We start from the raw sequence: 23972 nt of genomic DNA, 5'->3' as shown, positions 1-23972 counted from the left end.
AAAAACAACAACAAAAACAACAACAACAACAACAACAACCATAAAACAAAAATGTAGCGTTTCTATAAATATCGACATCGGGCGGACCGATGGAGCGAAGTACCCTCACACAAACAAAACATGTTTCTCTATATGTATGCGCTGTGGAGGGGGAGCAGGAAATTCAATAAAGAAAAACAACCAAATGCCTTGAAATGGAAAAAAATAATTATTTTCTTTTTTTTTTTTTTTTTTATTTATTTCACAAAAAAGAAGAAGAAAAAAGGACCAGAACATCACACGATGCAACCAAACTCGTTGTGGTTTTTGTGAATGTTCCCTTCGCCCATTCTCTCTCTCTCTCTCTCTACTCGTCTTCCTCGTGTTTTTCGTTTTCTAGCTTTTCTAAACTGTAAAAAAAAAAAAAAAAAAAAGAAGGGGAGTGTGTATGTAATTTTGTATTTAGCATACATAATACCCGAAAGTGCTCTATGCGGAAGACGCGGATGTCGCTTCATTGTGTGGTGGCGGTTCTTACGTGTATTATTCAGTGGGCATCACCACCACCGCCCAATCATACACAGCACAAAGGGACATACATTTGAAGCCATCCTCACATGTCACGACGCGCGCCCCCATTTGAAAATGAATTAAAAACAAAGAAGAAATGAAATTGTTGTGGTTCTATAAAATGTGCTCCACCTCCGTGGTGTCGTCACTGTCGTTTGTGTCGTCCGCAGCCGGGGCGGTGGAAGACTTTCGACGGTTCTCCTGCACCCTCGCTGCGCGCTCCGTGCATTTGATAAGCTTCCGCAACCGACGCGCCACAATCACGGAGTGTTCCAGTGTGCCCTTCATGGGTTTCGTAAAATTTGCTTCTCCACCAACTCCCCCATTGTTACCAAACCCCTCTTTCAACGCGGCGCCTCTGAGCAGATGACTCAGGGAAGCGCCTCGGCAGCGAAGGTGGTAAATGGTGTCGTTGCACCGTTTCCACGAAGAAACGGGAAATTTTTCAGTAGATGACAACTCATGCACAACAGGCAGTCTGCGATCAAACTCCACACATTCCTTATTGGCGATTACCATGCTGGATTGAAAGGACGACATACTCAGCTGCTCCGGATTCCTCACACGGCTCATGGCCACATACAACAGATGCTCACATGGCCACATACGGGAGAGTTCAAGATGCACACGCCCGACCAAAGTCAGCCCTTGCACCTTGTGCACAGTAAATGCGTAGGCCAGGCTCAGCGGCAACGCCACACTACTCAGGCTGTAGTAATATGTCAATGGCCCACCACCAACATTGAATTCCCAGGGTGGAACAACAATGGTATCGCCGCTATGAAACCTCACGACAGGCAGCAACGGTACCTGCATCCCACATTCCGTCATGCAAAAGATTCGGTACCGCTCCACACAGTTGTCAACGCGATCGCCGCGAAGAAAGGCGGGGATATTCTCATGAGAACATTCCACAAAGTCCACCACAGTGCCAATACTTCCATTCACCAAGCGTGAGGAAAGATTTGCACGCAAAAGAACACGACAGCCCTTCTTGAAAGTTATCGGTTGTGCAATCGGATGTTTCTGCATCAACTTTTGAAGGTATTCCTCTATCTCAGGAGTGTGCATGCCGTCACCATTTGGAAGAATCTCCGTTACTGTTGCGCCAAGTTCCAAGTCGTTGATGAGACCCGCAACCTCCAAGAATCGTTCACGCATTGCATCGTGCCACGCGGCGCTCTCGCCCTGTGGGAGACAAACACGCATTGCATGTCCATCCTCATAGACGCGGTAAAGGCACAGCAGCGAGGCCTTGGGCAGATCCAGCGTTGCCCGCAGAAGTGAACGCACATGCTTTGAAAACTCTTCCTCATTGAAGTCAGGTTTCGTTCGAAGGAGGAGTGTGGCAGTAGCACCACACCTGAGAGCTGTAATGCCAGTCTCCGGCACCAACATGACGGCGTCACCGGGGAGCCGTTGCAATTCTCGTTCATTCGCTGCGTGAACCTCCTTGTTTGTGGGAAGCAGGTTCACCGCCGACTGCACCATCGTTCCAGGGGGGAGCTGTTGCACCGACTGCAGGAGGCTCTCTGAAACAACACCCAGACGCATATCTTGTAGGGCCTCTGCAAATTTACTTTCGGGTACATGTCTTACCTGTGTTTCAAGACGCAACTTTACAAACATATCTTGAAACAACTTTGATGTGATAATCGAAGATTCATTGATCACACCAAGCTGCAAGAAGTCCCCACAGAGAATTATTTGTACACCTCCGAAGGGGAGGTCTGGGGTCCCTGCCTCCTCTCGCAATACCCGGTCAAACTCTTCAAACATTCGTTTCGAAAGCATAGATACTTCGTCGACCACAATAACATCATAGTCTAGCAGATGAATTTTGCGGAGGAACTCTCCCTGCGAGGAGACACCCAACGCATGGTGAAATGTGGAGCCGCCAATATGGCATCCGGCAACCCCGGTCGTGGCTGTCATTGCGACACGTAGGCGCTCCGCTTGCAGTCTATGATTCAGAGCACGCAGCAAAACCGTTTTTCCTGTGCCTGCGCTTCCACCAATATACAGCAGATGCCCTTTAAGAGCAAGTTCAATCACTTTTTTCTGCTCGTCGTTGAGTTCCACCGCCTGCAGGTCATCCAAAGACTGGTCCAAGGCATCGTCGATGACGCCTGTACCCACGGCGTTAATAATAGAAGCATAACGGTTATGCGCCAAATTATTGATCTTCACTTGGATCATCTGCTGAATAGCCTCTGCGGGATCCATAATGGCGCGGTTTCGGAGAATAACACCGAGTGCACGAATGATGGAAACAGGCCAATGCGATGGGAGCGTCGCCGTCCCGTTTCGCATTTTCTGCGCGAATTCTCGAAGTACGTCCGGTTTCTCCAAATACACCTGACTTTTATCATTGATGCCAAAGCCTATACTCTTTAGGCAGGTCATCGACTGGGATGTCTCGGAAGTCATACGGCCAGTAAGTGCATTGTACACCAGCGTCGAGTGCAAAAGCTGGCTCGTGGCGTTGCTCAATGGAGGTAAACTTTCAAGCTCCTGCTTTGGCGCCAGATGTAACGCCGCCGAGTTCATCGTTTCCTCCTTTTTTCCTGCAAGCCTCTTCTGCTTCGGCTGCGAAGGCGGTGGAGCGACGGTGTGCAGAGTTGGCTGCGGTGGATGGAGAGTGTGTTTGGTCAGTGGGTCCACGGAGGCATCAGCGACGGTTTCACCAGCAGGCGGGTTTTTGACGGCTCGTCTGGCCGCATTTTTGGTGTTCGATGGAGAGAACTTTGGCCGTTTTTCACCAACAAAGCGCCGTGCAGTGTACATAAAGTGCGTGTCGCAGCTGAGAGAAATTGCTGTCGGGTGGCGTAGAAGCGCACATCTCTGGTGACCTGCTCGTGCTGCCGTCGTCACGGCCCCTGCATGCAGCCCCGGGAGAAAACAACGGCGCAGCATTGCAGTGAGCGTAATAAAAGCGGTGAGACGATGGAGGACAATTAAATGAAAGCCGCCGCCAAAAACGCAGATAATTATTTTTTTTTTCTTTAAAGAGAAACAAGAAAAGTGCGTGCTTTGATGAAAAAAGGGGGGAGCAAATCCTGTTCCACTTGTAAAACACACCACGGCCCCCTTATGTTGTGAGTTGCTTTCCCTTCCAATTCCAGGCGGCCCTCTCGATCTCTCGGCTCAAGACAACCTCTATTTCCTTCTGGAAGGGAAAAGCAGCGGCTAAAACATTTAAAAAGAAAAAAGAAAAACCAAAAGAAACGCATGTGTGCATGTAAAACAGTAAGCAAGCGCGAGTATGTGTGCGATAGGAACATATAAAACACGGTCAAAAGAAGCGGGAGATACCGAGAAGACAAATAAATTCATGTATTTTAATTGTTACGAACGTCATTGGCAAAACCCATGTGTGCCTGTCGTTGCGGTAAATGCGTTGTCCCCCGTCTACTCAATCACTCACTCAGTCGTCAGCAAATGTAACGCTGCAAAATAAAAAAAAAAGGAAGTGAAGCAAAGGGATGGCAAAAAAAAAAAAAATGATAATAATAATAATAAAAGGAAAAAAAAAAATAACATGTCTATAATATTCCCCCGATGCATCTCCACAGGCATGGAACGGAGAGGTTGGGGTAAATAAAGTAGGTAAAATACAAAAATAAAAGAAAAACGGCATTTTTCCGTATCAGTCACCCAATAGGGCTACCTTCAACGAACAATACGCGCACCGCTTAATCGTCTCCTTGAGGTACCTGTTGGCATGCTAGCATGATGTCGCTTCGCGCGCTCCCTGGACACCTGTTTCTGACGCAAAACTGACTTGCGTCTACTCGGGACACGGCGCCACGTGGCTTGGAAAAAGTGAGGCAAAACGCGCACAGCCCCAACTGGTGGCAGAGACTCATCAAAAAGTAAACATTCCGTTGCACACCGAACCAAGTCTCTGTGGAACGAAGAAACCGTAAGCTGCTCCGGATTCCTCACACGGCTCATGGCCACATACAACAGATGCTCACATGGCCACATACGGGAGAGTTCAAGATGCACACGCCCGACCAAAGTCAACCCTTGCACCTTGTGCACAGTAAATGCGTAGGCCAGGCTCAGCGGCAACGCCACAATCCCCATGTAATAGTGATTTGTATTTGATAACCCCCCGACACAAAATGTCGTGGGTGGGATGACAATAACCCTTCCCCCGCCAAAGTCTACTTCTGGAGCCAAAGCAACTGGAAAGCTGTGCTCGTATTGAAGAAACTCGCTGTATCCATCCACGGCATCGAGTCGTCCATATTTGGTAAGAAACTGCGGCAGGTTCCCCATTTTCAGCTCCTTAAATCCAACAACGACGCCAAGACTGCCATTCACAAGACCCGGAGAGAGGTTCGTGCGGAGCATCACCTTTGCACCCTTCTTGAGGCAAAGCGGCAACATCATAGGGGAGTTGTTTGCATAACGTGTCAGAGCGTACTCGTCAGCATCGGTGTGCAAACCGTCCGGTGACACGATAATTTCCCTCAGACGCACTCCCAGCCCCTGCGCCGGGAGCCATGACTCCAAATTACGCAAATGACATGCAAGTTCATGTTCGTCCTTCTCATTCAATTCGTGCGGGATGCGCACCCGGAATGCGAAAGCATCCACAAACAACTTGTAGAGGACAACATGTCGCTGGCCTAAGAGAGAAATCGTAAGGCTGGAAGCATTTGGAACTTTATTCACGAATTCAAACACATATTGCTCCAATGACATGAGGAGCTTGTCCCTGTCCGAAGAGTTTGGGTCTTCGTGTTCAATGGCCAGCATATAAGTTGCCGTCCAGCGACCAGAGAGCGAAGGTGACTGAAGTTGCGCTGGGAACACCACAAGTTCACCAGACAACTTCTTCAACTCAGCCTGATTAATCGCATCCACCTCCTTATTTGTGGGAAGCAGTTTTACTGAAGATTCCTCATCCTTCATCAAGGCCTTCGCACTCTCGGTGGGTGACAAGAACGTAACCGTGTCTTGTAGGTCATGTGGGACGATCCCCCGACGCAGCTCATGTAGCTGTCGCAAAAAGTGGTCATTTCCCAACTGACGCACCGGCTGCTGCAGTTTGAGCATCGCAAAGTATCGTCGAAACACCGCGGAATGGACAATTGACAACGAAGCAATTGCCCCAAGCTGAAGAAAGTCCCCTGACAAAATCATCTGCACTCCACCGAACGGCAAATCCACACCGTTTGCTCGCCGCAACTGATACTCGAGAGATTCAAAAAGTTCCCTCGACAACATGGAAACTTCGTCCAGAATGATCACATCAAACGCCCGCAACTCCGCCCGACGACTGCATTCACCGTGAATATTCACCCCAAAACAGTGATGCAGAGTCACACCATCAATCCGCGTCGCCGCAATGCCGGTCGTTGCTGTCATGGCAACAGAGAGGCCCTGACGTACAAGCTCTTGTTTAATCACACGCAGCAGAAGCGATTTGCCCGTTCCAGCCCCTCCTCCAATGTACGTATTGTGTCCCTCCAGTACAAAATCCACAACACGCTGCTGTTCTTCATTCAAATCCTGATATGTTAACAATCGCTCCTGCAGCGACATGCTGCTACCCAAACTGACCTCATTACTAAAAGGCCCATCGGTGGCACCCACGTTATTTTCATTTGACACAACACCCACTCCGCGACGGGTCTTGGCTCGTTGGTAGTGTGTACGAAGTAAACACCGAACTTCCTCCACGACAAATTCTTCATCTCTCCCCGTTCTACGCAAAAGCACATGTTGTAACTGCCGAAAAAGAGTATTCCGCCATAACGCAGGCCAACTCACTTCCTTATTAAGTAGCTTGCTTCGCAATTTGAGGAGGGCGGCAGGATCCACCACATCCAGTTCCTGTGAGTCTTGGTAAACGCCAATGCCCAGCATCCCCAGAGCACGCACGCTCGCGGCGGAGCGTTTCACTACACGATGTGTAAAGATATTATACACGAGAGCATCCCCATCGTGGTCGCCTCTTCCAATCGCTTTTGCCACTGTATGTGGAAATGAGGAAGAAGGCATCCGTCCCAGTTTTTCCCGCTGATTGCATTCTGCAAGTGAAACGTTCAGAGATGTTGCTTTCTTCAGCTGGCAGCTACCTTCATCGACGCGCTTCTCATTAATTTGCTGGTGTTCCCTCACCTGCCGCGTTCCGTTGTGTGCCACCACGCATCCATGAGATTCTACAAACCCCGTAACCAAAGGCAAGTGACAACCTCCACCTGAAGCGTTAACTAAATCGGCGGTGTCGCTGCAATTTCTCAGGTTTCCACTTTTACCATTGTCCCTTGCCCCAACGCTGACAGGATCCCTGGCGCGCCAGGCCAGACATATTAAACGCGGCCTCTCTTTTCTCTCCCCCTGTTTTCGCGTCTCCTGCGCCCCTTGCTGCGGTTGCTTCCGTGGTGATTCAACCTGCATTGGAGCCGTAGGGTTTGTGCCGTCGGCCACATGTCTGTCATTTGTTGTCATTTCTCGGCGTTGGTAACGCAAAGCTACACTGCCGCACATCAATGCCAAAGTGACCTGCTTTTTTTGTCGCCAATAACAATGAGTGTGCATGGCACCGGTGCCGACTCCTTTCGTTGCCCACGATGAGGCGGCAGTTCTGTGCGGCACTCCCCCGCTTTTTAGAGGAGGGGCGTACGAAAGGAAGGTGGCAGGGACAAGACAATTCGACACATGTAACAAAAACGGCCATGCAATCTCGCGGCAAATGAGGACAGTTGGGAGGAATTTTTTAGGCCCACGGTGGCCGAGCCACGCCCCACGTGTCAACAAGTTTGTGTGTTGAAAAACTGTTGAATCGACCGGTGGCAACCGAGTCATGCACGCAATTTTCTACGTCTTTTTCTTTTCTTGTTTTTTCTTTTTTTTTTTTCCTTTTCCCTTTTCTGTCTTTCCTCGTCTTTGTGTCTGTTCTGTTTTTTGTTTTCTTTTTTTTTTGTCCCTTCACGAAATCCTGTCGTACGCCCCTCCCCTTAACAGCAGGAGCCTAAACAATTAAACCCACAGAGGATCACCTCTAGTTTCTTAAATCTATTCCTTCTTCGGCTTTTTTTATCCCTCAATCAGCCAGTGCACCGTCCCAGAGCCTTTCACTCAAAGTCTTTTTTTTCCTCTTGTGTGTGAGTGTGTCTGCACGTGTGCGGCTCGGACTCTTCTGTAATAAAATCTCACCACTAAAGAAGCCTCTATAAAAAATTAGTCTGTCCCCACTCCTTACGACGACTTTTAATGTTTGCTTATATATATATATATATAAAGGCAAGACACTTACTTATTTACGGACTGACCTTTTTATTATCTATGACTCACCGCTGATGCACTCAGCGAAGCAACAAACTCTCCCGCCCCCGCCCGTTCACTCAAAGCAGCGTGGTGAGTGAAGAGGGGCGGGAGAAGAGGCTCGCTATGGCCCCTGTTTTGTCCCCTCCCACCCCCAACGCTCTTTCTTATTATTGCTGCCGCTGCTGGTGGTGCTTCTTCGTGTGCTGTGTGTTGCGGTGTCGAGGGCAGAGGAATGTATCTCCCTCCTCCTCCCGTTTCGTGTGCCGCGCTGATTCGAACCCCCGCCAGGCCGGGCTCCCGCGCCTAATAAACCCCCCTTGGATGTGTGGCAAAACAGCCGCCAAGCGTCCCTCTCGCTCCGTCAATTCCCTCCGGCGGTCCTCCACCTGCATTTGTTGTGTGTTGACATGAAACCAACGGGCCAATTGGCAAAAAAAAAAAAAAAAAGGGCAACACACAAACACAAAAAAAAAAATACGCGTGTGGGAAAAAAGACAACGGCATTTCCGTGAGTACAGGCCTCTGCAGATTAAAAGAGGTGACGCAGGCACGTACGGTGCCGGGGTACCCAATAAGGCCACCGTCGTCGCGGTAACATTTCCGCTTCAAGTGAAAAACCTCGTACGCCACCAAAAAAAACCCCAAAAAATGATGAAAAAGGCTTTCCAGATTTTCATTATTATTAACTTCTTTTTGTTACTGTTTTTTTTTTTCCTTTTCCACACGACTGGCAACTCGACTTTCGTTTACAAACTCTTTAGCCTGGCGGCTGCTACCTCCTTGATGCAGTCCGCCAACCTTGCCGCTTCTTGCCACTGCATAAAAAGAACACCGTCAACAATAGCCGTCGGAATGGACCCGCCAGGATCAACCGATGCACTTCTTGTCACGCGAATACCTCGCACACCCTTCTTATCCTCCATCTCCTCCGCCATCACGAGGGACATAAAAACACGACCTCTCTGATACTTGGGATTTGGTGGTAACTCTTCCGTTGCGTCCTCGCCAACGTGCAGAAAGATAGAACCCTCCTTCGCTCCATCACTACAGGGAATCCCAAGCGCAGTGCATTCGGCCAGGCTAGGGTAGTAGCAAGTCACTTCACGTGTCACCATCTCGCGTGGGTCAATGCCTGACACCGGAGACGAAAACGTTGTGCGAAATATCGAAATTGAGTCCGAAACTTTTTTGATTTCCCCCCTGCTCTCTACGCCACGGGCCAGCCTTTTTCCAATGCTCATGTCGGTAAGAACGGATTCCAAATCTCTCGGTGTCGCACCAGGAACAAAGGTAACTGTCTTCATTGCCTTCTTGTCGCACCACGGCAATACCGTCGACCAGAGAGAAATTCCTTTTTTATCCAAAACCAATTTCCATTGGCGAGGCAAAAGGCCTTCTACGACGCTTTTCACAATTCTCTCCGCCTCTGGGTCAGGCACGGTATCTGCAGGAGGGAGTTCCCTCGTGTGTTCACAGGTTGGGGTTTCCCCGCTTAATTTTTTATTTATACGAGGCACTGGACGGTTTATAAAGGGAATAAAGTCCCTCGCATTAACGTACGGACGCACAATATTTGGCTTGGGACCAATTTCAGAAATTAGCCTCATCATAGCCTCTGTCTTTTTAACATGCTGTTTGTTTGCATAAAATTGAAATGTGCCTGAAATATTTCCTTTGGGGTCTACGTCGTGACAGAGATGAAGTGTCAGAGAGCCATCAGCCTCCTCAAGGCCCATGATATGATAAATATGCGATACTGCACGTTCATGCCTATCCGAGGCTATTGATGGAGGAAGTGTAACAAAGTCATCCAAGCATGCAACTCCACTCTGAGAAAATGCCAATAATCCCTTGCCATTGTCAGGCCGTATGCCGAGTGCTTCCTGTTGCGAAGGTGTAAAAAGATTTGCGCAACTAACCCAAGTTAAAACTTCTCGGGGTGCAACGCCCCATTGAAGTGTTTTGTAGCGCGTCAACACTAAACGCTCATTTATGCCCAGTGCCTTCACACTCGCCCGTTTCTCCAGTAAACTGTCGTACTTGTACGCGTAGGAACCCTTATCGTCCTCAAAATCAGGATCGTCAAGAAGCAAATGTTGCAAAGTTCCCGCGTTCGCATGTGGGATGTTGGCAACCACGAGAACCGCCGTTTTTCCGGAGTAGTTGCTTTTTTTCTCAAACACCACTGCGCCACTCCGCCGCTTCTCTCGTGTCGCCCAGCCGTTCGACACCGAGGCAAATTTCACGCAGCGTGTAATGATCTCTGAGAAGGGGCCCTCGGGTAACAACTCATCGTGAAGGGCCTTCTCGTGTGCATCCAACGTGGCCGGTGTCCCCTCCGCATCGTTGCTCATTAAAAATCCATTTTCCTCGTTCACGTCATTCACAACACACGGCGTATTTGGGCAAACGGGTTCTTCAAAAGCGGTTCCCGCCGCGGCAGAAACCGGCACTCGCAATTTTACTCCACAGAAAAGTTGAGAAATTCCCCTATACAAAAGCAATGAAACCAACGACGGTAACAAAACACTTTCCAGAGCATCCATTAAATTCAGCTGCGGAAAAAGCACCAACATCACTTGTTTCACCAACGCGAAAGAAATAATGGTTGACACAACGTGTCGAGGACTCCGCCAACCAAGATAACTTTCCAGCTGACACAGTCGTTCCTCAAATTCCTGTAGCTCCTCGCGACTCATTGGACGAAAAGGATAAGTAAATCCAGCACCAAGTGAAATTAAAAAAAAAGAAAAAAAACGCATGGCACCGCACCCCAAAGCAAAAATTAATAAAGAAAGGTACACAAATGTGTCAAGGGGGTGTAGCCAACTCCATAAACTCATAATACGAATAAAGCACATATCCTGGGCATCAAACGACAGCTGTTGCTTTTGCTGCATGTCATAACTCAATCCATTTTCCTGCCCAGACTCTCCAGAGTGAGATGAAGAAATACATTTTACGTCCTTTATTACACTACTCTCACTGAATAAATTCTGTTCTGTTTCCGCTTTTGATGCCTCAGTAAGCGTGGAGGTGTCACTAAGGCTCTCGTGCAGTCTTTTCCAACTGTCCGCCGCTAGCAAATCGCTCATGGTGGCCAAACTTCGGTCCTTGAATAGTAATGTAATTGTGTCCCAGTCACACATAATCTCTTGGAGACTGTTGGCGACAGCCAGCACAATACGTGAGGACCTACTTGTTTTCTTCACGGCCACATGTCTCTTTACGGGGTCCATTTCATAGTCCGACGTGTTGTATGAAAAAATAATCCGATACCGCAAAAAATCGGTTTCTTTGTAAATAAGACGATGTGCAATACGCTTGTTTTTGCTGAGTCCTTCTACCGTGCGCTCCTGAACGCAAAGTCTCTTTTCAAAGTTACCAGCGGTAATTCTCCATGAGCGGAACGACTTGGAAGGAATCGGTCTCGAGAGAATCGTCATATTTCCTTTTTTTTGTGTGTGTGTCCCCCCTGTAGGCCCAAATTTCCTTCTCTTTCTCTCCCTCGCTCTTGTTACTCCTCCTGTCACTTTTTGTCGTTGTGTCTCCTTTTATTTTATTTTTTTATTTTTTTTCGCTCTTCCTTTTTCCTTTCGTTTTTCCGTTTGCTGTGCGTGCGCTCTCTTATTAATTCCTCTTCCCCCCCACCCCACCCCACCGAACGCACAGAGAGTTGGATCGGGGTAAATAAAATACACAAGAAGTAAAAAAATAAAAATAAAAAAAATTGGCCCGCCTCTTCCCTGGTGACCAACAATTCTAAGAGGCAAAAATAACAACGTCATAATTTCGTGCGTTGGTGTCGTTTCATTCAATAAACATCATCTCTACCGCCATTTCATAATAGTAAACGTGGTGGGAAGAAAATAAAAGACAAAACATATCACATATTGACAAGCCATGTAATGCATGCCTGTCTGCATTTATATACATGTGTCCATATGTACATATCTACTGCGTATTTTTTTTTTTTGTCATGCTTTGTAAAGAGTTGTGGAGAGAAAAAATATGTATATTTTTTTGTCTCATGCTCAAGCTTCCTGCTTGAAACTTCTCCTCTCTAATGACATAATAGCCGAAAGCGCATCGTTGCGCTGAGCCAAGGGGCGCAATAGGCCGCGGCGCAAAAAGATTTCCAGTCGTTGGTCAAACGGTATCAGTGGATTTGGCTGTTTAAAATGGCATAAAACACAGAGAAATTCAATAAAGCCATCGTAGAGAAGCACAGAAACTTCCCTCGACTTTCCCGTCTGCGACTGGACATCCGAATTGGGGTCCAGAATGTTCACGTTGCCACGGCGGCGTTGTACCGTCAAATCACGTGGACGGGCATCTTGCTCACGCCGTCGCTCTTCCTTACTGCCTTCATCCGCTTTCCGGGTGACACTAAAGGGCATAAAAAGTTCATAAATCAAAGTTTGTGAGATATCTGTACTTGTTAGCATTGCGTCGCGAAGCATCTGCAACAAGCTTTCCCGTTCCATTCCTGAAACACCACAGATATCCTTGCAATACGTGTTGAAAATCAGCAACAGTGCCTTGTTGTGCCGTATGAGAACTTGCTCAGTCTTTACATTTGCCCGAAAGCTCCTTATAACGCGTACTGGGTCTTCCGCAGCATTTTTCATTAAAATTGGCCCTATATAGCGAAAGACAAGGTTTGAGAGAGCATCAGCAAGCCACACAACACCTCCCTCGTTCAATTTTATCTTATCACCTAGCGGCGGAAACATTTCATGCGCCAGGAGCACCACTGCCACAAGAAATTCAGAAAAGTACAGTACGCCTGCAAATGTAGGCAGCTGTTGTGGGCCCCATGCATCTGCGCTGGGATCTGAGGTTCGTGCCTCTTTCCGCGACTCCACCACTATTGATGTAACACTACAAAAGATGCGCGTGATTTGCTCCAGGTCGAGTATTGATTTTTCCGTATCTTCCGGATTCACGAGGCCAAGATCTATCCAAAGAAGACGCCAACTGCCAAGATCAAGAGCTGGCATCGCACAGGAGCCAGAAAAACTGCCACGTTGTAGGAAAAGTTGCAAAAGGTCATTAACACACGTGCCAATGGAAGACAATAAACGAGTTTTATCCAGTGCGATAAATTCACTCCCATCTTTCCACTCATGGCCTTCCCCTGTGCCACTTTTCACCAGAGTTCCCGCCTGGATGGCCTCACGTACTACCGCCTCTCGCTGCTCAAACATCTCCTGGACGCATGGCATTTCCATCGCAAAAACCCACTCACCCTCACGCTCTAACCCGGCCTGCAAGGCGACAGGCGAGGCACGGCTCCCGGTAAAAGTACCGCGACTCAGTCCACTAAATGTTTTTACTGGCACAAGACATGACACAATAATATGCCATCGGTGAACTTCGAGGGAGCGATTTAGTGCAAGACCAAGGGATCCAAGCATTTGGGCCAATTCGGGAGAGTTAAACGCCACGCTGGGCCAAAAGTTACCACGCAAAACAAAAGGATGCGCCATAGTGTTGATTAACGGCCTGCAGTGACTCAAAAAAAGTTGCCATGGAGTGTGATCCTCTTCCTCCAGCTGCGTCAGGAACCTCCGCGCGATAGAAAACTCCTCATCTTCGGTGGAACGTTGTTCTTTCGACTCTGGCTCCTTCGACACTTCAGCAATACTTTTCTGATCCTGTAGCGAATAGGTACCACCACTAAGGAGATATAATATTGCCTCACGCTCAATCATTGCACTCTGTCTTGCCTTATGGTTAAAGGGGTGTGAGAAGCGTACATATAAGAGTGCAATAAATGTAATTGTTGCACTTCGATCTCCCCGAGACAAGGCGTAAGGATCAATGATTTCTAGCATCTCCACACGATCTACAGACGGTAATGGCACCATCTCTGTTGCCTTCACGGCAGCTTCGCGAATAAGGGCCATTTGCTTTTTTATATACTCGTCTCCAAGCTGTTCTTGTCCTTCCATTAGTTCCGTTGCAAATTGCAGTAAAAGTGACATGCGCCCTGACGGCTTAAGATTGAGCAGATCACCAAAACATTCCGAGTACGTCGGAAAAGGGGTTTCAAGTTGCACATTCTTCTGCATCAGTAATTGCTGTCGGTGTAACGTGAAGCTCAATTGCGATGACGCTTTATTTTTGGTTTCTTCCGTTCCAGCTTGTGCCACGGCCGTTTTGTTTTGGTACCGTGGCAATGCCAAGTAGAAGAGCAGCCGACTGAAAAGCACCCCGTTGCGCACCTCGTCCGAAAACTGATTAAATCGAGCCGAGAGGGTGCCTCCCTTCAAATCATCAAGAGACTCCAAGTCTTCTAAACAACCGTTTGCCCAATCGCGTAAAATTGTCTGTGCATCGGGCATATCACGTGTAGAAACAATGACAAGTGGTGCAATTTTCCCAAATAGCCGTTCCTCATCCGTACCAGGCTCTGCAGTGGCAGAATGCCCCGTGCTGCTGATGCTGCTGTTCTCATCATTCTCAACCATGCTATCCTCCTCCGCTACTCTCGATGGCGCCGTATTCCTGCTTGCGCGTAACTCGGAAGAGCCTGTCGCCACTGTCTCCACATAATTGGAAGAATCATTGTTATTGCTGCGCTTGTGCGCCGCAGAAGCCACCATCTTGCGGGCAACATGTAGGTCATCCGAGCGCTCTGACACAGATGTAGAGGCACCACAAAGCTCCCCAATCACACGCATGACAGTGCGCTGCCATGGTCTATGCATCTGGCAACGCAAACGAGACTTCAGCTGGGTGATGCGACGTGCCAGCTCACGTATATCTAATTCCTTCTCCTGTAGAAGGTTGGAATACTGCAGTCGTTCTTCCTCGGAATTAAAAAGACTCAACTCAAGATCGCGTGTTTTGCTCTTTAGGCTGCGGTTTTCACGCTCCAATTTCTGTATGAGTTTGTTCTGGATGGCAATCTCTTCGCGCAAGTATCCACTGATCATTTCCATCTCCTGCAGTTTTTGCAACATGCCTTCAAAGGTTGTGATAGCACGGTTTTGCAGGGGAGATGCCTCCTTGCCTTCTCTGACCCCCCGAGGAACAGAAGTGATGAATGTCGCCTTCTTTGGTGCCACCTCATCTGCCTCACTTATCTCATCAGAGGTCTCCTCCTTCAAGTCCTTTGGAGGCGGCGGCGCTGGCGGCTCCTCAAGTGCCATCTTTATCAGAACAGACTTTCTTTTCGTTCCTGGCGCAAAAAAGGAATTGGAGGAAGAAGCGGATTCTTTGTTTTCGGCCCTCTGATTCTCCACCTGCTTCTCTGCAGACTCCGCCTCCACAAGTGACACGGATTTTTTCTTTGCTTTTGTGTGTTGCGCCGTTTCCGCAAGCTTCATGGCAAAAAACTTGTTCTTGTCGAGGGCCGTAGAGCTGCCACTTGTCAGGCTTTCGCCCAGCTCCGGAAAGAGTTGTACCTCGCGAGCGGCGTGTCGAGCGCCGGAGAGAAACGACTTGTAACTCACATCAATAACGTCAAGCTGGGCAACAAATCGCCCTTCCTTCGCGGCGAGGCGCCATCCGTCAAAGCACTTCTGCAACCATATGGCTTTGTAAAGGCGTTTAAACCTCGCCTCTAGAAGTTTCATTGCGCTCTCGCGCTGCCTTTGCCCAACCACACTACGCCGCCATGTGCGCCACGCCCAACTCTTTAGAAATCCCTCCATATAATGAACGTCGTCCTTTGCTTGTTTCGTTGCCACAGTCATGGCTCGATGCCGCACAAGGTTAAGGGGCAAAGCGTGCAACTGTTCAACCTGTTCACCAATAGCCCCAGCCTTCGGTAACTGCTGCTCGTAAAAGGCAAAGTTTTCATATACATGGGGCAGCACATACCGCACGTACAGCTGAAGTGCCAAGGCCGTGCCAGGCAGCATGGATCTCACCTGTTCAAGAATGCGCCAAAGCAAAGTAACAGCAAAGGATGTTTCGGCCTCAAGCATCGGCCGGAAACAGCGTTCCTCTGGAATAGAGACAACTGGCAAGCAAAGTTCCTTAGGGTCATTGCCACTGGATAAAGATTTTCCTGCCTCCATCATTTCCAGCTGGGATTGCAGCAGGAACTGAACATAGTTGTGGCCCTGTGAGCGTGAATCCAGTAAAGTTTCCGGTGCCTCCGCTGCGCCCGTCGCCCGACACCGCAGCAGCGTCAAAAAATGCCGATTTACACGGCTAAGCACCCGAAAAAAAAGTCTTTCATAAAGTTCAAATGACATTAAAATTCCACGGTCCGAGCTTGCAGGGACAAAGGCCAAAGAGGACGACCCTCCGCCATTCAAATCCACGCCACACTTCGTTTTTGCTCCTGTTGGCTTCAAAAGCATCTGGCCCGAGGTCGGTGTCTTCGTCTCCTTCAGCTCAATGAGACACTGCGCCTCCTCCTCCGTGATGGAGTTTCGAAAAAAACTCCACAGTGGATCCCGCAGCTCCCCCTCCATCACCGCAATCTCCTCCTCGTTTCGGCGGCACGCATTCCGTGCTTCCCACCATGAAAAGATAAGACGGTTCGACTCTCGTTCCTCTTGCATCCGCCAATTCGCCTCCTTCCGGGACATCACAAAGCATTGGGAATGGCCGCCTATGACGTTTACGCCTGCAGCAATGCCCAAGGCGGGTGCCATGAGAATTTTCTTCTCGGGGGCAAAGTGTTTTTCCTCTTCCGGCATTAACCGTGGTTCATTTGTCTCTGGATTGTTGATGACAAGCGGGAAAACGTTGGATTGGCGATCAATCGCCACCCTCGCAAGATGTGCCGCCACTCTTTGCATGAGCTTCGGACGACAATGCGTCATGTCATATGGCTCCGTGGTGGTTGCATTGGGCGTAACTGTTTTTAAATTTGTGGTCTTTGCCTTTTCTTCGCCCATCCCCGTCTGGTTGTATCGGAGAGGGTACGTTGCTTTCATCGGCTTCGCCTCATAAATGCTTGGCAGCGTGTTGCTACCCATACCCTTTTCAGCTTCCGGCGGCACTGTCCTCTGTGTCCTTGCAGTTTGGCTGGTCAACGTTAAATTCACGGGAGAGTCTAGAAAAGACGCATGCGGACTGCGAATTCCCGCTTCATCGCCTTTCTTCTCCGGCTGCCATCGCGTCGGACGAATCATTGATCGCACACTTCACACACAAAAAAAGTTAAAAAAAAAATAAATTTTAAAAAAAGACCCACAACGAGAGGAGGAAAAAAACAGTAAAAGATTGCGTTCCGGCAGAAGAAACACACACACACACAGTTACAAGGGAAAAAAAAAAAAAAAGTATCAACAGCAAATTCCTGAATGTTTCTGTCTCCGCTTTTCCTTTCTTCTTTGACCTCTCCCTCCTTACATTCCTTCGCCTCAATTAAAGTTCACATCGATGCCCCAAGAGTCACTCGCGGCCGAATTCAGCAAATTTGCGTTGGAAAGAACCCAAAGAGGCGTTGTGCAAGAATATATGCAACCACAATGAGAAAAATAGCAACTGAAATACGCAGCACAAGATCATCCTTAGACTTCACTGACAACAACTTCCGCACCAGGCGCTGCGCTACTTCGACTGTCGCGTTAACATCCTGCAGGGTGCCCTGAAGCATTTCCAATGGCACGGAGCTCCCCGCCAGTTCGTCCACGGCCCCCTGCACCTTGCGTAGCTCCAAATTCAAAAGCGAGCGTGTGTGAAGCAGCGATCGCAATGCGTTGACGGTATCTGCGGCGCCATCCGACCTCTTCGTCTCCGCCGCAGCCACAGCCGCAGGAAGGACACGGCGAATAGCGATGCGGTGAGTCTCCAGCTGCACAAGTAGCGAGACAGGAGCGGCGGCGGAGTGACGGCTCAGCGGTTGCTGCTCCTTGACGGTCGCAAGCAACTTCACCACACGCTGCGCGGCGGCCACAGCTAAAACGAGCGCTCCGTGAGTGCGCTGGCTGTGACTCTCCTGGTGAGCCTTCAGAGTGCGATTGAGATCCGTGACTGCAACTGCCGCGCGTCTCTCAAGGGCAACCATAAATTCTGTCGGCAGAGCCCCGTCACCAGAATCCGGGAGATCCAGCATTTCGACCTAAATCCCCTTCCTCGTTCAGAATGGAAATAAATTTAAAAAAGGCTATCACAAAGAAAAAACCACCCAAAGTCATTAAATACATTCATTACGCACGCACACACAGAAGAAAAAAAAAACACTGCCGCACCTCTCTTCACTCTCCCCCCTTCCTTTCTCCCCCCTCCATCTCTTTTGTTTTGTTGCCATCGCTTTGCATTTGCCAGGCAACTGTTGAATTCTTCGTCCTCCATCTCTATGATTGTCTATTCACCGGAAACATACGGGTGTATCGTACCGAGAGAAGAATGCGATGAGAGGTACAGGAATGCGGGAAAGCACCCAACACTCCCACAGAAGACCACATCAAACAAAAATAATAATAATAATAATAAACCATAAGAAAATATATATATATATGCAATCCATACACACCAAGAAATAAAGATCTCTTCGACTCCCATTTGAAATGCTTCACAAAAACAGCTTCTCAACGACTTCGACAGGCTGGCGCCCTTCAAAGATGTCCAGAAGCACCTTTACTTCATCACTTACGGTGGTCGCACCGCTGGAGTTGGTCGGAGACCACAAAGAAGAACCCCAGCCGGAGCGGCCATCGCGGCCAAGTGTCTTCTCCACAGACGGCGGCGACAACGACGACGATTCGCTTCGAGAGGACGCCGAGAAAGCGGCTGCAGCAAGACGGTCCTCCAGCAACATTACTTTATGCTGCAGTTGCCCCAACAAAGATTGATCCAGATGAAGACGAAACCATGAACTTGACCCCGACACGGATGGTTCAGTAGAAATGGTAGACAAATACGGCTCAGTTTCGGCCTTGCTACCGCAGCCCACTTCACACAGCCTCACGGGAGGATGCTCGAAGAAACTCGGCCGTCTAGCGTCCTTCCTCGCAGTGACGGGAACTTCATGTGAGGTGCCTTTTTCATGCGACGGTGCGCGTGGTGGGGGAATGGCGTGGTCCATTTTTGCCCCACTCTCTTTTTCTTCACATCTCGCTGGGGAGGGACACATGCGACGCTGGTGGTTGTGGTGGTCATGATCGGATGCTTGACGCAGGGGCATTTGTCCGTCTTGCGGAAGACGCAGAGGCTCTTGTAAGACACGAAAAACCTCTTTGTCCAGAGAACGTATCACATGCTCGCGTGTGACACGTCGAAGCCGCTCCACAAGCCCCCTCGCTAGGCACTCATCCATATACCGCATGTACTTCTCCAGCAACAATATTGTATGATCTTCCACACGGTGCCGCCATCGCTTTGGTAATTTTTGTCGTTCTTTACTTCTTTTCAAGTCATTTAATGAGGTGCTCTCAACAGCAGCTTTTTTACATTCACGCCTTTTCGATACATTTCTATGTGTTGACAGTCTTTCAGAAGACCGCTTTTCATCTACATTGACATCAGGAAGACTAGCCACTTCATTGAGGGCTGTCTTCAGCTGATTGATCTCCTCCTGCTGCGATAAGGCTTGAGCCGTCAAGAGCGCTATCATGTGCTCGTAGCGGTTCATCATGTCCAGTGAGAATTCCCTCGTGTCGCAGCTGCTACAACTGCCCTCAACCCCACCCAAACCACCATTCTCCGTCGTTTTGTTTCCCAACGGCGCATTTCCAGCATTCATGGCCGCGTGGCGTGTAATTGAGGGTGATGCATGAAAATTCGCATCGCTTGACAGGGTCATTCATCCCACCCTCGTGTTCTTCCCTTTGCAAAAAAAAAAAAAAAAGAAAAAAAAAAAAGAAGAGGCCGTGTTAAAAACAAAAAAAGTAAAAATGCATAAAGTTAATTCCTTTAAAAAAAAAAAAAAATCAAACACGCATAGATAGGTATAAACATGTATACATGTAGCGACAATGTGAATAGCAAAGAAGTCATACACATATATTGAAATATATTGTCACTAAAACAAAAAAAAAAACTGGAAACAAACCTCTCCATTTCACTCTCAAACTCTATAACGCTTTCCTTTAAAATTACTCTCGTCCGGAGGTGCGGCTCGCAGGTTCAACGGTCATCAAGCTCGCAACATATAAAAAACAAACAATTAGAAAGGCACCCATATATATATATATATATAAACAACGCACACATGCCAGAGGAAAACATAAATCTCAAATCACTCCAACTACATCACTTATTTGCAGGTGCAAAATGTGAAAAAAAAAAAAAAAAAACAGGGGCCTGTATGACATTTATACAAGTATTGCCCCTACTCCTCCTTTCCTCCTTCTCCTACGAACACATACACACATAAGAAGAGATAAGGGTAAATGGTAGAGAAGTAAAGAAACAAATAGACACAAATAAGTGAAAAAGTGCAGCCTCCCGTTTGTGTTTACACGTCGGGTCTATTTCCACGCAACGATACGCTTATCCTCACCAATTGACGCAAGCATGGGCGTCGATCCGCAAAGGGCCCACACGACACTGTGAACCGCCTTCACATGTCCTCCTACAAGCCGTTCTTGGAGAACGCGGCCGGTATTAAGTGAAACAAAAAGAACTTCTCCCTGAATGTTGCCCAATGCGCAAAGCGCTCCATCCGGACTTACTGCGAGGCGTGCAAGGTTTGTTGAGCAACATATCCCATAATCCTCAATTCGAAGCAGCTCACGACTCATTTCGCGCACGTCACGCACGCTGACAGCACCGTCGCGACCAAGTGAAACACATCGCTGACCACTAGGGTCCAATCGAACACATGTTACACCCTTCTGGTGGGCATGCTTGATTTCCGTGCCGTGATCGTTTGTGCGGCGGTCCCATACCCATATACTTCCGTTATAGTGCGCCGAAAAAATAAGGGAACCACCCACACAGATATCATTGCAACTACTAGAACACATGATGGTTCGCTGAATTGTACTCTTTCGAACATCCCAAAGTTTAATGGTACGATCCGAGCTCGCAGTAAAGGCGTTGTGCGCTGACTGAGAAAGATACGCGGCCACAACCTTCTCACGATGTCCAGTAAGTTCGACTGTGCGCAACGCATGCGTATCCCAAAAACGGGCGACACCATCGGCGCAACCTGCCAGTAAATAATGCGATGTGCTATCCACGCATAGTGGCACGTCCGTGCTAGGGTGACTGCGCAGCGCCTTCCCAGTACTGTAATCCCAGTGACGGATCATGCGATCACCGCCTCCAGAAATAAGTAACTTCCCGCCATCCGCAGCACACGTCGCGTACAATAATCGATCACCGTGAGCTTCATTGATGGCGTACGCCTGAGCTGTCGGAACGGGAACCTCCAACGCACTGGAGACGTCTCGTAGGGTAGCTGCGGGGTCTTTGACAGCGCAACTCCCTCGAACCGAGTCACCAAAGTGCGGATCTGAGTACGTCGACCCCATGACAAAGCCAATACCGCTATTCCGTTTTTCCTTCTGCATTTGATTCCACCTATCCTCGTACTCCAGAATTGTATCCTGCATCCGCGCTATCGTGTCCTTGGCCGTCAGCAGCTCCTTGACGCAGCGATCCCGCTCGCTGATCAGCGTATTTAGTTTTGGCCTAACCACACTATTTTCCTGCTTGAGCGCAGCGTAATCATTTTTTAGCATTCGTAGGACATTTTCGCGTTGTGCTTCCTGCTCCTTTAGCCGCGTTATTTCTTCCTGCAAAGCTTTGTTCTCATCCGTGAGACGCTTGGCCTCGTAAAGATTTTTGTAGTAATCCTTCTCCTGCGTGATGTTATCCTGCAGCTGTTTTTGCAGCTCCGCAACCTTCGCCTCCAGTTCTCCCTCACGAGCTGTGGAAGTCAGGACGCCAGCCGCCGCCAGCTCCAACGTCCGCACGTGCTGCATGAGAGCCTTGCACTTTTCGTCCAACCTCCCGTTGTCGTCGACAATTTCCTGGTACCGCTGTTGCAGACGCAAGAGCTGATTTTGCGTAATTTTGTGTGCGTCAAACACACACTCCGTAAGCTGAATTTCCGCAGCATTGCGTTGGAGAATCTGCCGGTCAATCACGGCGGCCCACGCGTTCATCGTTCACGGCGCCGTTGGCCAGCACCCGACACCAGACGTATGTCGCTATTTTTTTTTTCCTTGCCCAGCCTCAAAGGCCCCTAGAAAAGCCCTATAGAGCTAGACAGACGCAAAACGCACGTGGATCCCAAAAGAAAAGAAAAAAAAAATGGTATAATCCATCGGGAAGCAGTCGGACAATGCATGGAGGCCCACCGTCACTATTCCCCTCTCTCCCCAGCTCATTCACACAAACACTTACGATGCAACACCAAAAAAAAAAAAAAAAAGACCTCATCCAAAAAGGAAATCCGTTCAATCACGCTTCTTTGCCGGCCACCGGCCCTCCAACAGAAATGCCACCGCAGAGCTACACAAAAGCAAAAATAAATAAATAAGAATCACTTCCCACGGATCCTCCCATTCACACTTAGACGCGGCTGATTCATGTTTTGTTTTTTTTTTTCGTTTTCCCCATCTAAGCCCCTCTTTTCTAGGGAAAAGCACATGCAACCTCTACTGGTAAGCCAACATCTTGGTAGAAACGCCAAACTTGTAGACCTGGCTGCGGGTATATCCCATGTCCCGCAGAAAGCCGCAATACTTGTAGAATGGCCCTTGCCAATATGAATAGTTACCAATCGTACTTACTCTTCCACAAAGAGGCAACAGCATACTCTGGGGACCACAAATAAGGATCTTTGGCCGCACAATATTCCCTGTAGCGGGATCAACGATAGCGGGAGGTGGGAGTGCCTTTTCTACGATAGTTGGATCAATGTTTCCAAGAAAGAAGTTTTCACCCAGACGTACATCCTGTGCTCTTGTTTGCTTGGCCAGGGAAAAGACATTGTAATTTGAAGATATCCTGTCAGGATTTCGCCTAGCGTAGGCATCAAATGTCTCGCGAAAGGGAATGTCCTTTGCAGTGTGGTGGCAATATAGGAAGTATAATTTTGTGCGATCACTCTTATCGCTGTCCAGCACCTTCATCAGCTGCAGGGCAATCGAGGCACCAGAGGTGGTGGAAATGAGACCCAACTCCCCATATGTGTTTTTCTTGTACGGAAACTCCTTCATCCAGCGGCCAAGGTAGACCCGATCGCCGCGCTCAAGATACCGCAGTCGGGCTGACATAACTCCAGGGTCGCGGTCTTTAATTGCAAACTCCACAATACCCCGCTGCTCCGGATGACTGATCGGTGTATACCAACGGCTAACGGAACCCATCCCTCGCACAGTGCCGGAAGTCACCCTCACCGAACTCACCGGCTCATAACCACAGTAGTCGTAACTATTGGGCAACGCGAAGCGTAGCACCACCATGCTAGATCCATTCACCTTATCTTTTTCAATAAGCGTCACTGGCACAAGCGGTGCAAACCGTGATCGCTTCGCCAGTGGACGGGATTCCTGAAGACGAACAAAAAATGCATAGTAGAGGACTGAGACGACGCCACCGGCGACTCCACAAGTCAATAAAAGACGGGCTGCGTAACCGACATTCACATCGTTGAGGATTTTTCGTACTCGTTTAGGAATGTCTTGTAACTCATAGGACCAACGTGGTGTTCCGCGTTGTGATTGACGTTTCTGCCACCGTGAAGCTCGGTGGCTGCCGTCACCAAACCAGGATGAATCTGACGATGGGCCCCCGCCTCCCTCAGCACCACGAGACCCCATACACGCCAAAAGAATTGCCCAAATTTCCCTCACCCCTCCCCCTCCCGTCTTTAGCTACCCGCTCCTTAAATAACAAGAGATGAATAGGAAAAAAAAAAAAGAGGGGGAGAAACGGATGAATGTGTGAAACAAAAACCAGCGGCGTGGTGCAGAAGAAAATAAAGGAAGGCAACACACACACACATACACACAAAAAAAAAAAAAGAAGCAAAAGAAAACAAAATTCATCCTCATAGAGTTCTACTACACGGAGAGAATCGCGTCCAAATGATGGTTCCTCCAAATACACACACACACACATCCATGCAAGCTATCCTTTTCTTTCCCTTAACTGCTCTAACTCCCCGTGCCTTCCCAAAAAACGCAAGCCATTGACAATATTATTCGCCCTGCAAAAAGTCATCCCCCTTTCCTTGCCCCTTCCTCCCAGTCGTTTCATTCCATTTC

The 23972-nt window shown here is 48.6% G+C and overlaps 8 protein-coding genes across 8 annotated transcripts, besides 18 other annotated features; all 8 read right to left on the bottom strand.

Annotated features, from left to right (window-relative positions):
* Positions 1 to 39: part of a microsatellite that runs on past the window's edge.
* Positions 1 to 3791: part of a sequence feature (heterozygous, non-Esmeraldo-like haplotype) that runs on past the window's edge.
* Positions 212 to 242: a microsatellite.
* Positions 394 to 416: a microsatellite.
* Positions 664 to 3465, bottom strand: Tc00.1047053511167.80 (PIF1 helicase-like protein, putative; the record flags this gene model as incomplete). The annotated part of the gene is made up of 1 exon (XM_808693.1): positions 664 to 3465. The coding sequence occupies one exon, from the start codon at positions 3463 to 3465 to the stop codon at positions 664 to 666; it is 2802 nt and encodes a 933-aa protein (XP_813786.1).
* Positions 3792 to 4867: a sequence feature (areas merged during assembly that could not be assigned to a particular haplotype. This can correspond to areas where the two haplotypes were merged or to regions with more than two copies in the genome that were merged during assembly.).
* Positions 4003 to 4089: a sequence feature (T-rich).
* On the bottom strand, positions 4222 to 7374 carry Tc00.1047053511167.70 (PIF1 helicase-like protein, putative; the record flags this gene model as incomplete). The annotated part of the gene is made up of 1 exon (XM_808692.1): positions 4222 to 7374. The coding sequence occupies one exon, from the start codon at positions 7372 to 7374 to the stop codon at positions 4222 to 4224; it is 3153 nt and encodes a 1050-aa protein (XP_813785.1).
* Positions 4868 to 11658: a sequence feature (heterozygous, non-Esmeraldo-like haplotype).
* Positions 7395 to 7490: a sequence feature (A-rich).
* Positions 7791 to 7811: a sequence feature (AT_rich).
* Positions 8267 to 8311: a sequence feature (T-rich).
* On the bottom strand, positions 8583 to 11282 carry Tc00.1047053511167.60 (hypothetical protein, conserved; the record flags this gene model as incomplete). Its single annotated transcript, XM_808691.1, has 1 exon — positions 8583 to 11282. One exon carries the CDS (start codon positions 11280 to 11282, stop codon positions 8583 to 8585), a length of 2700 nt encoding a protein of 899 aa, XP_813784.1.
* Positions 11325 to 11440: a sequence feature (A-rich).
* Positions 11544 to 11568: a sequence feature (AT_rich).
* Positions 11659 to 11674: a sequence feature (areas merged during assembly that could not be assigned to a particular haplotype. This can correspond to areas where the two haplotypes were merged or to regions with more than two copies in the genome that were merged during assembly.).
* Positions 11675 to 23972: a sequence feature (heterozygous, non-Esmeraldo-like haplotype).
* On the bottom strand, positions 11871 to 16937 carry Tc00.1047053511167.50 (hypothetical protein, conserved; the record flags this gene model as incomplete). Its single annotated transcript, XM_808690.1, has 1 exon — positions 11871 to 16937. The coding sequence occupies one exon, from the start codon at positions 16935 to 16937 to the stop codon at positions 11871 to 11873; it is 5067 nt and encodes a 1688-aa protein (XP_813783.1).
* Positions 16958 to 16992: a sequence feature (AT_rich).
* On the bottom strand, positions 17216 to 17863 carry Tc00.1047053511167.40 (hypothetical protein, conserved; the record flags this gene model as incomplete). Its single annotated transcript, XM_808689.1, has 1 exon — positions 17216 to 17863. One exon carries the CDS (start codon positions 17861 to 17863, stop codon positions 17216 to 17218), a length of 648 nt encoding a protein of 215 aa, XP_813782.1.
* Positions 18224 to 18243: a microsatellite.
* Positions 18323 to 19552, bottom strand: Tc00.1047053511167.30 (hypothetical protein, conserved; the record flags this gene model as incomplete). Its single annotated transcript, XM_808688.1, has 1 exon — positions 18323 to 19552. One exon carries the CDS (start codon positions 19550 to 19552, stop codon positions 18323 to 18325), a length of 1230 nt encoding a protein of 409 aa, XP_813781.1.
* Positions 19582 to 19613: a microsatellite.
* Positions 19930 to 19950: a sequence feature (AT_rich).
* On the bottom strand, positions 20220 to 21863 carry Tc00.1047053511167.20 (hypothetical protein, conserved; the record flags this gene model as incomplete). Its single annotated transcript, XM_808687.1, has 1 exon — positions 20220 to 21863. One exon carries the CDS (start codon positions 21861 to 21863, stop codon positions 20220 to 20222), a length of 1644 nt encoding a protein of 547 aa, XP_813780.1.
* Positions 22359 to 23525, bottom strand: Tc00.1047053511167.10 (NADH-cytochrome B5 reductase, putative; the record flags this gene model as incomplete). Its single annotated transcript, XM_808686.1, has 1 exon — positions 22359 to 23525. The coding sequence occupies one exon, from the start codon at positions 23523 to 23525 to the stop codon at positions 22359 to 22361; it is 1167 nt and encodes a 388-aa protein (XP_813779.1).

This window comes from Trypanosoma cruzi, genomic scaffold, assembly GCF_000209065.1.
Source record: "Trypanosoma cruzi strain CL Brener 1047053517061 genomic scaffold, whole genome shotgun sequence".
In the NCBI taxonomy this organism is placed as follows: Eukaryota; Euglenozoa; class Kinetoplastea; order Trypanosomatida; family Trypanosomatidae; genus Trypanosoma; species Trypanosoma cruzi.
Note: the sequence above shows the minus strand (reverse complement) of the source record. Positions and strands in the feature narration are given on the sequence as shown.